The sequence below is a fragment of the Psammomys obesus genome, unplaced genomic scaffold, assembly GCF_907164565.1.
Source record: "Psammomys obesus unplaced genomic scaffold, mPsaObe1.curated_primary_1811, whole genome shotgun sequence".
Classification (NCBI taxonomy): domain Eukaryota; kingdom Metazoa; phylum Chordata; class Mammalia; order Rodentia; family Muridae; genus Psammomys; species Psammomys obesus.
The window spans coordinates 14,888,184-14,905,350 of NW_026596120.1; the positions used below are offsets into that span (position 1 = coordinate 14,888,184).

The following is a 17,167-nucleotide window of genomic DNA, read 5'->3' on the forward strand; positions in this document are numbered from 1 at the left end:
TTTTTAAAAACATAGAAACTGAATACCTCGGCATGCAGGCCATCTGAAGTAAAGATGTGAGTAACAGTCATTTCATTCTTCGTCAGGGTTCCAGTTTTGTCTGAACAAATCACATTGCAGCAGCCTAAAAATACATCACTAGGTGTCACCGCAAGAACCAGACAAAAACCGATTATCTCAAAAAAAGTGAATGAACACCTGGAAACAGTGTTCTAGCCCTCTAAATTCACAAGCCTTTGGTAATTATAATTTCTTACATTATGTTTGTTTCATCATAAGGTAAAGAAACAAAATTTAGATGTTTACTTTTTCTTAGGTCCTACAAAGCTACTTCATATTAGTTTCAGCCAATGACATTCAGAATACATTTTCTAGGAAGTCTGAAAGAGTCTGACTTTTAAACCCACAGAATTTCTTCAGTCAGAGTTTTTCAAGGTATTACAAACAATAAATTGAATTTAAAACACTTTGGAGCATCAAACTTTTTTAAAAAGTGGTATTTTAAGAATAAAACTGTTCAATCAATACAACCAGGATATACTTATTGTTCTTACAATAACAAAGTCAACCCAAGGAGGAAATTTTGAGCTTTGTAATTATCAAGTGTCAAAAAAAAAAAAAAAGGTGTTAATTTTGCTCCAAGACTTCATTTGTAATATGGAAACCAAAACATGATCTAAGTATTAGCATACTCCATAATGTATAAAAGATTCCTCCTGAGAAATGAATTTTTAATTGCTTATTTTGAATGTTAAAACCAATCCCATTATTGCTGGGGCCTAGCATCTTTATGACATTAATAACAGAGAAATTGTAAAGTACAGTGACTTTCTGCCTCAATGCTCTTCATAACACTTACCCAGCGTTTCAACAATAGGTAGTTTCTTCACAATGGCCCTTTTCTTCACCATTCTCATAACACCAAGGGCTAGTGTCACTGTCACCACAATAGGCAAACCTTCAGGAATTGCTGCTACAGCCAAACTATAATCAATAAACAAATTTAAATAAAATTAAAATGTAAGTTTATTAATGTTATCACAATAGTAATTCCTTCTCCTGCTTCCTAATGTTAATATTCTATAACCACAATTTACTTTTCTCATTCTTTTGTTTAGAGGCTGATTATAAGGGCTAGAAACAAGGAACATTTAGAAATACTTGGTATACCAGGCACCCTGACATGAACACTACCTTTTTTCTCTTGTTTAAGCAAGGTGAAATGAAATCACTTGCTCCTGGGCTTCCACTAGCCCTTACTGTACCAAAAGGCACACATCATGATTTATAATCCATATCAACAAGCCTTTTCAATCTTTCACTCTTAAGTCATTTTACAGATAACCTACAGAAGAATAGATTAGGAACAGCTTCATTAGAATCTTTTTGAATCTTACTCCAAAACTATTCCTTGTTTTGACAGTCCATATACCTGAAGTGGGTAACATCCTCTGGTTCAGTGGACTTTCCCACTGGAATTAATAGAGTGTAAACAGATTTCAAGACATTCCCAACAGATTCTTACAATCCTGGCTCTTCTTTGATGGTCCTGGTGTTTGGGGTTGCTTTTTACTTTTTGTTTGTTAGGGTCTCATAACCCTGAACTAGCCACAGATTCAGATCCTCCTGCCTCAGCTGGGTAGCAAGTGTGGGCCCCAATATCCAAGAAGGTACACTTCTGCAGCTGTTTTGTCAGCAAGCAACGCTTCCAAAAATGAGGGCTCTTAGCTTACTGGGAAAGGACAGAACTGTGAAATATTTCTGTTCTTAGATTTTGTGACATCAATTACGGTGGTAATTTTCCCACTTCTGCATAACATTTCTTTGTAATCACCGTTATACTCAGACATTTTTCCACTTACATGTAAGTAGAATAAGTGAACAAAAATAGGCATCATTAAAAATGAAAGAATGTCATCATATATTGTTTTTGTAAAAAGGAATGGTCTAGGTTCTTATTGGAGACTTTATGTGATAAAGTCCTTGGTGCAAGACTAACGGGGAGAAAGGGCCTTTTCTGTTTTGTCCTTAGATGCCCTCTGCACACTCCTCAACTCAGGAGCTTATAGCCCTGATGCTTCAATTACATGGTTAACTTCATCCATTTTAAAGCACAAAGAATTTCTAGCTGGTTTTCTGTATTCTCTTTTGTCTGATAATTGTCTAGTTCTGTCAATTTTCCTCTTTGTCATTATGGTACAAATTTCTAGAATTCTCACCTTTGTTCAATGAATGCCTCAAAAATTAAGTGATTAAAACAAAACGAAAAACAAAAACCTACAAAGACCACCTTTAAAATACCTTTTATATTTTCTTGTATGGTAATGGGATAGACTGGTCAAAAAGCAAACAAGAACACCTGAAAGAATTAGTAAGATACTGATGGTGTATTACTACATCAACCTTCAACTTCCATGCAATTCCATTATTCTTTTGTACTTCACTCATTTTCGGTACATAGAGAAATTATTGTTAAATTAATTCTTAAAATGTTTCAAGAAATGAGAAAAATTAGATCACTAAAGATTCCTTCATGAATCTTACATTTATACATGAATCCAATGGACCCATAGTTTTTATTCTCTAATCTTTTTTTAAATTTTTAGAATGTTGACATATCCTGGAAAATTTTTGAAAAAATACTGTGAATCCTTATAAACAGAATTAGTTTTAAAAAGGGGTGAGGAATACTGAAGAATTACCATATGCTAACAGTACCTCAAACATATTCCCCATTTTTATTTCATATTTAATGCCCCCCACAACACACAGTTTTTAGAACAAGAGTTTTAGCTTGTGCTCTAGCTGCTTTACTATGTCACAAATATCTTCAAGAGGTGGTATCTCTTTTCTCCCTATATATTCCTTCTGTACTGAATTTGTCCTTTGGAAATAAACACTGATTCCGTTGTTTTGTTTTGTTTTCTTTTCTTTTAATACTTGAATTTTTCCATACTGGTCTACTACAGAGAAATGCTCCTCAGAATTCATTTTCCTTAAGTTGCCTAGTGAGTTCTATCCTATCAAACATGCCCATACATCATTTCCCCCTTTACTCCCCTTTACAAATATCCTGAGCATTTGCTCTAACTAATTAAACTAATACTTGAGCTGGGTGTAATCTACAGATTTATAATCATAGTCCTCTGCTGTTGATAATCAGTGCTCCATCATCTTACAATGTAATCTGATGTTGCTATATATGAAAAATGAATGTTTCCCTTTCTTCACCTGATTAACTCTTTCATCTTTTCTCCTAGTGACCTGATACAGAGTATTGTCCAATTTGTCATTGGGCCACACTATTTATAATAAAAGGGATCTGCTGACAATCCATCCCTGAGCTGAGAAAATCATATTATCTTACAAGAAGCCACAGTCATATATTATCTGAATACAGTAACTCTTTTAAGTACACCTGCTTCTTGCAAGCACTTGGTGGTAGATGAGGCTAACTGTAACCCAGGAATGCCTGAAGTGGGAACCTTTATGCCAGTGTGCCTGCGTGAACAGCTGCATGCTCTGCTGTCTTCAGGACACAAACACCACATGTGGTCTGTGAAGTGCTAGGTTATAGCACTTGTAGAGGGAATTCACAGATAATGAGAAGTCTGGGAACCACCCATCTATACTTGTGCTATAGCCGGCTTGTGTTTGTCAGCCTCAGATGATAGATGGGGTGTAGCCTACAGACTTTTCCATCTGGCTTGGTATATGATGAATCCACTCAGTCTTGAAACACCCAGGTTGCGCTTTATCTTAAGAAGACACTCATACTGTTTCCAGCATGGTTTCTTCTTACTTCCTTTTTGGAAATCATACTTCCTGAAACTTTCCTTGTTATTTTTGTCTCATCTTTCAGGAGTTTTGTTTTAGCTTTTGGTTTTTGTTTTTCTGTTTTATCTCTTGAACTTCACACTGAATTTTTAATTTCAGCAATCAGGATCTTACATTTCCAGAAATTCTTTGTTCTCTACAACAATCTGTCACTCTTCAATGGATGGCAAAAGATACTTGATGTTTAGAGATTTTTCTTTTTCTTTGGAGGCTGATTATTCAATTATTACAATATGAAATATGGTTTTCTCTTTCATACTATGAGCTTTTGAACATTTCTTGCCTAGTTACAAAAATACAATAATGAGTTAACAGTCCAGTCATTTTGTCTGCTTTTTCTCAGACAAATAGTTTTCCATTTTCCCATATTACTTCAATATATGGCTTCTGTGAGGCAAATATCATAGCTATATATACACTATATACACACAGAAAGAGGATATGGCTTTTGAACTATTTAAGTAGAGACATTATACTCCTATGAGCTCCATCTAAAGCCAAGCTGCATGATTAAATAAACTGTACTAAGAAAAGAGAGGCAAGAGCCTGCATCTACAAACAAGTATTAGAACTTACCTTACACTAATAGTAAACATTTCCAGAATGTCTTTTCCTAGTAACCAGCCAACCAACATGATGATACCTAGAACAAAATCAAATACTTACAATCACCAACAAAGGATAAATTAACAAGCTCCAGGGTAAAAGAAAAGTCTCCGGACAGAGAAGGAAAAGTGTATCAGATCACAATGAAGGCCTTGCAGAAATTACTAAGCAGGATTAAAGTCCCTACAGGCTGTCCTGAATGGGTGTGTGCAAAGGCTATAGCTTCACCTCCGGCTCTGCTACTCCCATTTATCTCTTACAACATAACTGACAGTTAAAGGATTGACAGCATTTTCATAGAATGGAATTGGAGACAGATCTAAAAAATACATTTACTATCAACTTTGCAAACTTAACACTGTAATTTAACTTTACATACATTAATATGCAGATATCACACATGAAGTTTGTACTTCATATGAAGGTTTATTTGGGACTACCTTAAAGAGACTGAGATTTCTTACTAAAATCCTCTTCAACTTGCCAAATTCACTAAAAGCACCTGTAAATAGCTATAACTGAATAAAAGACGCTATAGAAAAACACATCAGCTAAAAGCGAAAGCATTATCTTTCTACCTCCCAAGGAGACAAATGTTTACCAAATAGCCATAAAGAAAACAGATATTTTAGGAATTGTTTCATTGAGATTACAAAAAGGAAAGGATTGATTTAAAATACATTATAACTTTTAAAACACTAAGACCTAACAATAAAAACAATGGGAGAATTAGGGGGAAAAATCTACACTAAAATTCTAAATTAATATATGTACTTTATATAAAAAGATGTTATTTCAAAACACTAGAAAATAGATTATAAAATTAATAGTACTAAGATAATTAACTTTGAGTAAGAAAGTTACAACTCTAACCTAAGCTATAAAATTTCAAGGATAAGTATTCTGTTAAATTTAAGTTATTAACAGATACATAAAAACAGAAGGTGCTTTTACACAATTCCATGCAATTTTGATGCCATTTTTGTAATACACAATGTTTAAAGCACAGAAAATACAGCTTTCTCATTAAAACAATTAGATATCATTCTAAACTTTTCTATTCACTCTTTGAAAGTTTTACACAAGTATATTAACTTCCCCCAGCTCCTCCGGGACACACATCCCCACACATATTTCCCCCTCAACTTCAAGTCTTCACATTTCCTTCGCAGTCCACTGAGCCCAATTAGTGTTGCTCTTATGCACATGGGTGCAGGGCCATCCACTATACTGTGGACAACCTACCATGGGCCCACCCTGACGAAAACTGACTCTGCTCATCAGCCACGACTGCCAGTAGCTCTTCAGTTCGGAGTGGGGCTTCAAGAGCCCCTACCCCTATGCCTACTAGAATATCGACTAGCTTGATCTTGTGTGAACTAATGAATTACCTAATTCAGCTGCTCAGAATTAATGATTGTAGTGGCCCTGTCACCTTCTGAACACACTATTTCTGATTCTTACAAATTTTCCGGCCCTCTTCTACATTACTCCCTAAACCTCAGCGGCAGTATGCTGGAGTGTCTCATCCTGAGTGAGCTATCCCAGAAGCAGAAAGATGCACACAGTATATACTCACTCATATAGACATATAATATAGGATAAACCTACTAAAATCTGTACATCTAAAGAAACTAATCAAGAGGGAGGACTCTTGCTAAAATGCTCAATTCCTATCCAGAAAGGCAAAGAGGATGGACATCAGAAGGAGAAAAGAAGGAACAAGTCAGGAGCCTGACACAAAGGACCTCTGAAAAGCTCTGCCCTGCAGACTATCAATGTAGATGCTGAGACTTATGGGCAACCTTTGGGCAGAGTGCAGGGAATCTTAGGAAAGAAGTGGGAAACAGTAAGATATGGAGAGGACAGGAACTCCACAAGGAGAGCAAAAGAACCAAAAAAATCTGAGCACAGGGGTCTTTCCTGAGACTGATATTCCAACCAAGGACTATGCATGGAAATAACCTAAGACCCCTGCACAGATGTAGCCCATGACAGTTCAGTATCCAAGTGGGTTCCATTGTAATAGAAACAGGGACTGTCTCTGACATGAACTGATTGGCCTGTTCTTTAATTACCTCCCCCTGAGGGGGAAGCAGCATTACCAGGCCACAGAAGAAGACAACGAAGCCACTCCTGATGAGACCTAATTGACTAGGATCAGAAGGAAGGAAAAGAAGTCCTCCCCTATCAGTGGACTTGGACTTGGGGAGGGGCATGCATGCAGAGGGTGGAGGAAGGGAGGGATTGGGACTGGACAGGAGGAGGGAGAGAACCACAGGGGGGATACAAAGTGAATAAAGTGTATGAAAAAAAAAAAAAAAAAAAGACCTGCAGTTCAAGGTCATCTTTGGCTATAGAGTAAGTCTGAAGCCACCATGGTCTACCTACATGTTACCATAGTAGTAAACAAGTATTAAAATTTAAACTTATATAGTGGCTGGAGGTGTAGTTCTAAAGTAAGCATTTGACTAGCATGTGTGAGAGCCTGGGTTCAATCACCAGCACCAAAAACAAAGCAAAGTAAAAATTTAAATAAAAAGAAATTAAGAATATTTCTACAGCATTATTCTTCAAGTAAACACACACACACACACATATATATATATGAGGATGGGAGCTACTATGGACGATTAAAACTTAAAATTACTTGGATACCAGTTACCTCAACAATTTTACTTCTAAAAGTGTATCCAACTAAATAAACAATGATTACAATATACTATTAATGATCTGGCTGGAAGAATAATGGCTATGAATTAAAAATAATCAGAAAATCTAATAACTGAAAATATGTCTTGTTAGAAAACAGAATAAATCTGTTTTCTGCTTTACATCATCAACTTGGTGATACGATGTTTACAATAGAATATCTGAAACAAAAGGAAGGAAGGAAGGAGAGTGAGTGAGGAATAGAGGGAAGAAGGGAAGGAAAAGGACAGAAGAAGGGGAACAAAACAAAGAAGAGCCAACAACACCATCATAGCTAGAAAGATAAATACTAAAATGTTTAGAGAAATATTTATTGACTATACATAGGAATTACACAATTCTTGTTTTATCTGTTTCCAGAGTTGGTTTTATAATTTAAAAAAAAAAAATTAATACCAGGTGAAAAGGAAACATGGGGGCAAAATAATTTTACCCTTCACACTCAAAACAGAAAACCCAAGAAGCAAACAAAATGGCTCGGTGGGTAAGGGAGCCTGTCATCTCGCCAGACAACACGAGCTCAATTCCTAGCAGCCAGAAGCTGAAGGAGAGAACTGACTTCCACAAGTTGTTCTCCGGCCTCTAAGCATGTGCACATACATGTGCAAAATAAATAACTAGGAAAAAAAAAAGAAAAGAAAACCCAAATAAGAAATGTATACATACTAACTCTTCTCTTACCTATTATACCAAAGGAGTAAAAGGACAGCTGTTTGCCTAATAGGTCCATGCTCTTCTGCAGAGGAGTTTTTGGTGCCTTGAAAAATTGGAGAAGACTGTCACAATAAGTTAAATTTAAAATATTTTCCAAATGCCAGAAACTCTGTGAAGTACTTAGGTGCACATTCCTGAGTTAAGCATTCAACTCTCGTAGAGGTTAACCCTCCACCTTCACTGAAGAAACTGAGGCTGACACACAGTGCAGTCACACGGAACCTGCGAAAGCTTTCCACTTTAAAGACCTGGCGGACTTGAAAAGGTTTCTCAAAATGCTTCCGAGTTAAAAATCTCAAAAATAAATAAATAAATAGATAGATAGATAGGTAAATAAATAAATAAATAAATAAATAAAATGAGATAAAATAAAAAAGGAAAAGAAAAAAAAATCTCTCCTGCCAGCTTTCCAAGACTTCATTGCTATCAGCTGTTCATGTCATTTTCCAATTCTCTTCTCTATAGCCACAAACATGCTGGTCACCCAGGTTTATGTTTTACTCTGTGCCTCACGCCCTGATCTGCTAACATTCTTCAGTGATCTTTCACTGCCAAGCTTCTTGTTCCACATTACATCACAAATTGGTCTTGGTAAGTTAGCTAAGAAATCCACATGATTTTCAAAGAGCACAGCATTTACAAAATGCAACTTTTAAACACACACACACACACACACACACACGTGTTAAAATGTTGAGTAGAAGATATTACCTGAAATAAACACACAACAGTAATCCTGGGGATGAAGGGTGACATCATGGCAGAACATGTGCTGAGCACATGCTACACATTGGGTCAAATAGCTACCCAACATAATAACATAACAGAACCGTTTTCTCTAAGAAATAAAACCTATGTAAAAATTGGCTATAAATCTCTTTCTAATATAAACAATCATAAAAATTAAAAACTTTTAATTCAACTTGGGCCCTTCCAATTTGGGGATTTCCAATTGAGTTTGCATACAAAGATAATGAGCAATATCCTGAAGAAAATACAGTTTTCAACAGTATATCCAAGAATCTGTAAATACTTACTTTTTCACTACTTAAGATAGAAAATTACAGATTTGAAACAAACCAGTGACATAGCAAGCACTCACTTCTTCTGCTTGCATCATCTTAAAGACTTCTCCAAATTCAGAATTTTCTCCTGTTCCAATGACAATACCCTAAAGGTAAAAACAGAGAAATTCATTTCTAGTCAGATGGAATTACTGCTGACCAAAGAAAGAAGAAAGAGAAGGGGATTGGGAAAAGAGGTGGAGAACAAAGATCTTTCATTTCCTTTCTTCGGTCTTAACTCCAGACTTGAGCTATCTATATTCTTAAATCCCTTTGCAAATTTACATGTTTACATTACTCTTATTAATATTTACTCCTTTATAATACAGACCCTGGAAACAAAGTGACCCGGATCTGAGGCCCATGTTTTAAAATTTAAGTGTTTCATACTCAATAAACATTTAATTCTGCTTCCTGTAGTCCCCCACTGCACTCCGCTCCTGTGAATGAATCGTGACTTTTATATTGGAAAAGTATCAGAAACCAGGAAACAAAGTAGTTGAAATACATCACTGGTTGAAAAATATGTAGTCAGAACATTATTAGAAGTACTACATTAAAAAATAAAAATAATCAAAAAAGAAGAGAAAGAAAGAAGAAATAGGTAAGTGGAATAGTTCAGCAAATAAAGGCTCCTGCTGCCAAGTCTGATGATCTTCATTTGAAGCCTTGCAGCTACACAGAGGTAGAAACAAGTGACTCCACAAATTTGTCCTCTGACCAAGTATCTTTTAAGTTTTTTAAAAGAATAGAAAAACTTTTTTTTTTAAAGAAACTGCTTTCTTTAAGAGAAAAAAATGATCATCACCTTTGCTTTGCCACATCTGACCAGCGTTCCCATGAAGGCAATGTTACTTCTTGATGCAAGATCTCCATTAGTAGCAGCTGCTTGAGGAGCTGTCACCTTAGAACAAGGAGTTGTCTCTCCTGTCAAACTGGACTCATCAATGGAAAGATCCACAGCCTGGGAAAACAAGTGTTCCACAGATTTAAACTTACAATGCATTTCCCATTTCAGAAGTTCATGACCACCATTTCTTACAGCATTCATATTCCAGCCATTACATCGTGTTTTATAGCTATTACTTTAAGACAAAAGACCAGCTCGGTATAACCATATATGTTAAATGAAGCCAACAACACCTGACACATGAAACAAAGAATGCTTACCATAAGAATAGGTTAGCATAAAATTCAAAATACTACTAAACAGCTGACACTACATCTAAGAAATTTTCCTAGCACAACATTATTGCTTAGTTTTGTCAAGTCTCAAAGTATTCACCTTTCTAAGCATAGAAAAAGCCATTTTAGGTGAGGAAAATATTATTTATGTGATCTAGATCTATTTTTGAAAGCAGAGCCCATAAAAAGAGTATTTCCCAAGTATAGGGAGCAGAGAAAGCCCTGAGTGAATGCAGTACTTGGGGAGTGGGGGGGGGGGGGGGAGTGCTGACATAGGCACACTCATGCCAAAGACCAGAGCCTCAACCCCATGGGAATGGCAAAGCCTCCTCCTTCACCCTCACCTTGGGAGGATCAGAATTTAAGCCTCAGAAACCACACACAAAGTCAGGCACGGTGGTGGCATGGGCTTGTAACCCCAGTGCTAGGAAATGCAGACAGGAGCCTAGGGCTCACTGACCAGCAACCGTAGACTAATCTGGAGCTTCAGAATCCAGTGAGATGCCTTGTCTAAAAAAACAAGGTTGATAGCATCTGAGGAATGACATCCAGGTTGATCTCTTGTCTCCAAACACAAACATGGGCACTCACACATATATACACACACACAAAATATATTTTTAAGGATATTGAAATTCATTTTATCCCTTAGCAAACACTATGTATTGCTGACTTTCTGACTCAAGTGCTTAATGAAAAAAAGGTCCCTGCGATTTTGATAAGTAGATTTTTTTAAAACATGTCTATTATCTGCAAGCCGCCACAGAGAATCTTATACCAACACGACCCTGGGGGCTGGAGCTATGGTATAGCAGTTATGAGTACTAGTTGTTCCTCCAAAGGACCCAGGTGTGAACCTCAGTATAGCCGCTCACAACTTTCTGTAAAGCCAACTCCACGGAATCTGAGAAGCTCTTTCAGCCTCCCCAGGCACCAAGCATGCAAACAGTGCACCAGCACACATAAAGGCAAACCACCAATAACCATAAAATAAAATAATAAACTTAATTGAAAAAAAAATATTGAGTATGGCTGATTTCACCAGAAAAAAATTAACTAGCATAAACCCTCCATAAGAAAGCCTATACATCAAACTTAAGACTAGAAAAACCTAAGTGAACTGTTAACTATGCTCAAAGAATTAACAGAACAAGAAACATAATTTATAGAAAATAGCAACAGAAAGTACGTGAGGAAATAATTAAAAATCTAGGAGTAGGGACTATAGCTCAATGGTAGAACACTGACATAGGTTGCATGAGGGCCTAAATTATATAGGACATGACAAAGTTCAATCAGTATCTATCATATAAACCAGAAACTGAAAATAAAAACTGAACAAGAAGTGATCTAGAAATCCCTTAATCAACATTAAAATTTAAAAATTAAAAAAAAAAAGCAATCAACAACTCAAAGAAATGGAACAATTAAAAATCACCAGTCTATAAACCAGGAACTCAAAACAAAAACTGAACAAGAAGTGACCTAGGTCACTTAATCAACATTAAAATTTAAAAATTAAAAAAAAAAAAAAAAAAAAAAGCAATCAACAACCTGAACAATGAGACAATTAAAAATCACCAGTCTGGAGGCTGGGGGTTGGTTCAGAGGTTAAGAGCACTGCCTATTCTTCCAGAGAAGCCAGGCTCTTTTCCTAGCATCAATTTGAAGGCTCACATCTATCTGTAACTCCAGTACCAGAGGATCAGACAGATGTCCTCTCCTGACCTCTACTGGCACTAGGCATCTCTGGTGCCCAGACATGCAGAGAGGAAAAAAATACTCATAATAATAAATTTTAAATAAAAAATTAAATAAGAAAAGCTTAAGAAATCACTAGTCTAAAAAGCAGAATGGAAAAGATAATAAGAAAAAAGAATACAGATGTATGATTTGTGTATGAGACACTGGATCTCTATGTAGGAAACCATCAAGTAAAACAAGACATTGCAAGCATTTCAGAAGAAAAGTGGAGAGGCAGAAAGACTATCTGTACATATAATAGCTGGCAACTTCCCAAACTTGATAAAAGGCACAGATCTAAATAGTCAAGAAGCTCAGTCAATCCACCATGAGGCAAATTATTTAAAAAAAAAAAAAAAAAAAAAAAAAAAAGCCTGGCACAACGGCACATGCCTACCTCTCAGGGAAGCAAGTTTGAAGCCAGCCTGGGCTACAAAGTGAGCCCAGGACACCCAAAGCTACACAGAGAAACCCTGTCTCGGGAAAAAAAGCAAAACAAAACAAAACAAAAAAAAATGCTGATGTCAAAACTCTTTAAAAACAGCAGGAAAACCAAGCCCTATCATGTATTATGGAGTCACAAAAAAGTAACAATCTAATTCTTATCAAAATCCAAAAAAGAGGTTTAAAGAGCTGGCTCAGAAGTTAAGAGTATTTGCTGCTCTTCAAGAGGACTGGGACTTGGTTCTCAGAAATCCACCAGGGGCATTTCTTGCATGAAGATAGAATGTACTCCCCACCCTATTTTTGAGGCAAGGGTTCTCCCTGAACTGAAAGCTCACAGGGATGGTTAGTGTCCTCAACTTGACAGAATCTAGAATCACTCAGGAGACGGGCTTCTAAGCATGTCTGTAGGGCAGTGGTTCTCAACCTGTGGATGATGACCCTTGGGGGGGGTCACATATCAAATATCTTGCTTTATCAAATATTTACATTATAATTCATAACAGTGGCAAAATTAGTTATAAAGTGAAATAATTTTATGGTTGGGATAAATAAGATAAGGACCTATACTAAAAGGTCACAACATCAGGAAGGTTGAGAACGATGGTTGTAGGGTAAGATCTTAATTACATTAACTGAGGTTGGAAGACCTACCCACTAGAGGCAGCACCATGCCCTAGGCAGAGGATTCAGAACTAAGAGTACAGGAATCAAAACAAGCTGAGTGCTAGAATGCATACAAGATAGCCAACTGCTCCAAGCTCCTGATAGCTTGCCTTCCCTGTCATGATGGACTATAACATTGAACTATGACCTAAAATGTTTGTGTCCAAGTATTTTACCATAACTGCAGGAGAGACACTAATATCATGTGGCTATACTGGCTGGCCAGCAAGCACCCAAATCTACTTACTTCCACCATAACTCTGAGGTTCCAGACATAGGCAGATATGCATGGGTCCTAGAGATTCAAATTCAGGCTTTCTTTCATACAGTACTCTAACCCACGCAAACCGTCTCCTCAGCCACAGGGATCACATTTCTTAAACTATAGGTCATGACCCAGGTTGAGATCACATTAATTGTAAGGGGTCATGAAAAATTTGGCACAAGTGAAATATTTCTCAACATTCAATAAACAGAATACATTCCACATCAAATGCATAATGAATCTGAGTTGTTTCTGCCAGGACTCTGGCATGGGATTAAGGCAAATTTTTCAATAATTTCAGAAACCACCCTAAACATGCTTCTGCCATTTTGTGCTATGTTGTTTATGCAAAGTGGCATTCTCAGCATTAAAGATCATTAAGTGAAAATACTGATGAATTCTGGAAAGTGTCTTGCCAGACCAACTCATCAGGCAGAATTTAATTCCTTTTTGAAAAAATGATTTATTTACTTTTATTTGACCAGTGTTTGCCTACATGTATGACGTGATGGCTATCCTTACCTACACTGAGCACTTCCTCCATGGAAATGACAACACTGTCCTTACTGGAGTAGACACTATTCCAGCTACAAATTGGCCTTTCCTGCACACAAACATCTGCAAAACCACTACACGTAGACTGAGAGAATGGCTTGTCCACAATACTGTATTCCATACTGTATTGCTTCTGACCAAGAAACTCATTTCTCAGCCAGAGAAATATGAGAGGTCCCACGATCATAGAATCCACTAGTCTTACTAGGTTTCCTACCATCCTTCAAGCAGCTGGCCTGACAGAAAGACAGAATAGCCTTTTGAAGATACAGTTATATCACCAATTAGGTGGTGGGGCAGAGTTCTCCAGAAGGTAGGCAGTATATGCTTTAAATCAGAGTCCAATAAATGCTATGATTTCTCCCATAGTCAGGATCCACAGGTCCAGATATCAAGGGATGAAAAATTAAATACTTGTACTCACTATCACCCCCAGTGACTCACTAGGAAACTTTCTGCACCCTGTTCCCACCAGGGGGAGGTGTAAGCTTCCAGTTCAATGGAATGTTTGTTATAATTCTTGGCAGGACTACTCTTCCCACTAAAACAAAAACTTCTGGGCATGACCACTAAGAAGATAACAGGAGTGTGATGGTTATTCTCTGTTGTCAACTTGACAGTATCTGGAATTAACCAAAATCCAAATTTCTGGACACACCTGTGGAGAATATTTTTCTTGATTAAATCATTTGAGGTAGGAAGACCTACTTTGAATCCAGATCTTTGAAGTGGGAAAACACACCTTTAATCCACATTTTTGGGGGTAGGAAGACCACACCTTCTGGTAGTAGGTAGTCTATACGCAGGACATGAAAAAGGAAGCTTGTTCTCTCTGTGCCTTAGAGCTCTTGCTCTTGCTCTCATTGGCAGCCTATTCCTTCACTGGCATTACAGCCTCTTTTTCAGGATTCCAGTGCATACTGAAGACCAGCTGAGATATCCAGCCTTATGGACTGAACAACTCCTGGATGGATTCTTGGACCTTCCATCGGTAGACAGCCATTGTTAGACTAGCTGGACCATACCCTGTGAGCCATTTTAATAAACCTCATGTGCGCACATGTGTGAGTATGTATAGAATATGTATAGAAATATTCATATTCATACACAAACATTCATTCTATGAGACCTGCTCCTCAAGACAACAACAACAATAACTAATAAATATGCACATGCATCATATGCATCACTGGTGCTCACAGGCCACAAGAGAGAATCAGATCCCCAGAAACTGGACACTGATGGTATGAGTCCACATGTGGTTGCTGGGAATCAAACCCAGTTCTCTGCAAAGAAGCAAGTGCTCTTAACCACTAAGCCATCTCTCCAGCCCAAAATTTAATTCTTTGTGTAAAAATTAAAAAGTATCTTCATCTTACTGGTAAACCTGTTTTTCCCTTTAATAAATGGTAAATTATATGCATATTGAAGAATTGTTTTAAGGGCTTCTTTGTGGTTTATTATCTATTAATGCTTGATTTACAGACATATATACCTACATTTAGAGTCACAGAAAAATTTCTCAGGTAAAAAGAAGTCATGTTTCAAGTATAAGTGGAATGAACTACTTATATATCCATAAAACAGAAAATTATATGGAGATACAAAGTATTAACTAGATAAAGTACCTGAAAACATGTTAAGTGAAACAGACAAACAAATAAACAAAAACTATGTATTATACTATTTAAACTAATGAAATGTGTAGAATAAGCACATATCTTAGTGTCAAAAAAATCAGTAGCTGTCAGAGGTAAGAACACAGTGAATGTTAAAAGATAAGGAGTTTTCTTCAGAAAGTGATGAAACTCTTTACAAACTCTTTATAATTAGACTATGGAAATGGTTACAACACTCTGAATAGACGGTTATACTTCAACGATTGTCATATGTGACTTAGATCTCTAAAAATACTAAGGGCAAGTAGGGTGGCTTCAAGCTGAGGAAGAAAAAGGACAGCTTGAACTATATTTTAAGAGCCACTCTGATCTATATTTAAAGAACCTATGTTCTTTAAAGATCTATATTCAAATGAACCTGTCTCAAAAATATAAACAACGGATTTTTAATGAACTGTAATGAGGTGGGTAAAATGACACTTTTGACAAGAACTAACTAGTACAGAATCTTGGGCCACCAGACCATGACCCCATAATTTCTATGCACCACCAGAGGAGGGATGCACTGTTAGGGAACTCTGCCTCTCACTGACAAAGTAAAATACACATTCAGTAGAAACCACGTTTCCATTTTTTACTTTGCTCTTTTCAAAGCTTGCGATATGCTCTTCTCATGTGATGCTGGGCAGTGAAGTATCAGACACAGCCTCATGAGTAAGTGGTCAATACAGTGCATGGTGGGCCTTAAGCATGACAGGTTAGGTACACGCAACTATTTCTGGCTTATAGTGGGTCTTTTGAGACACGATCTTACTGAGTCATGAAGCATCTCTACTGGAGTGCTCCCAGAGTTAACTCTCTTCCCCTTTCCTGCCCCACACTGTTTTCCATTATTGTTGCTATGTTGTGTAAGTCACACTGTTCCCAGGTACATCAGAAGTCATGTTTCTTCTCTCGGTTTCTACATTCTTTTAACTCTTACCTGATTACTGAGTTCATCTTACATTAAAACTGACCACATATAACTGGATTCCCTAATCAGCAAAATTTCATCATCTCTTTCTGTTTGCTGTAATACCTAACTCAGATTTCCATAAAAGTATACTAACTGACCAAGCAGATGACTCTGAAGATCACAGCAGAAACAGACACCTATGACAAGTGAGGAAGGAGCATGCGCCTGCTTGTCACCATTTCAGTCAGAATACTAAATACTTCAGACAAACTACGTGTTAATCATTAGAACTGCTAAACCTTTAATTACTCAATATCCAGGTACCCAGCTACCCTCAACTTACCTCAAATAAGCGTAAGTCCGCAGGAACTCTGTCCCCCACAGACAGGCAAACTGTGTCACCTGGAACCAAGTCTCGGGCAAGTGTATGTTCCAATTTTCCTTCACGTACACTGCAACAAGAAACAGAAATCATCACAGTAAGGAAACTATACTATTTCTCTTTAAAATTACATTTAATTTTAGTGACTCTGTCTTAGGAGAAACATTGTTACTTCCAAAGAGGTAAGTCAAATATAAAAATTAAGAGCATGGGCTATAAAGACGGTGGCTTTTGCTCAGGACTCAAGTGTGGCTGGTTTCCAAGCACCCACGTGAGACAGCTCACGACTGCCTACAACTCTAGCACCCAAGAACCCAACACTTCCTGCCTCCTCAGGCACCTGCACTCACATGTACATACCACACATAGACACACACACACGCATAAATATAGTTTTAAATAACTTAACAAATTAACATA

General features: G+C 37.0%; 1 protein-coding gene across 5 annotated transcripts in view; it reads right to left on the bottom strand.

The window, feature by feature from the left end:
* The window catches only part of Atp2c1 (ATPase secretory pathway Ca2+ transporting 1), a 106,556-nt gene that overhangs the window by 46,830 nt on the left and 42,559 nt on the right, over window positions 1-17,167 (bottom strand). For all 5 annotated transcript variants that reach the window (XM_055629474.1, XM_055629478.1, XM_055629475.1 and 2 more), the window contains 7 exons: window positions 16,709-16,817; window positions 9,742-9,897; window positions 8,972-9,040; window positions 7,837-7,912; window positions 4,414-4,480; window positions 860-984; window positions 27-124 (listed from right to left, as the gene is read on the bottom strand). In XM_055629474.1, the coding sequence (XP_055485449.1) occupies window positions 27-124; window positions 860-984; window positions 4,414-4,480; window positions 7,837-7,912; window positions 8,972-9,040; window positions 9,742-9,897; window positions 16,709-16,817 (700 nt within the window). The remainder of the gene's footprint in view (window positions 1-26; window positions 125-859; window positions 985-4,413; window positions 4,481-7,836; window positions 7,913-8,971; window positions 9,041-9,741; window positions 9,898-16,708; window positions 16,818-17,167) is intronic.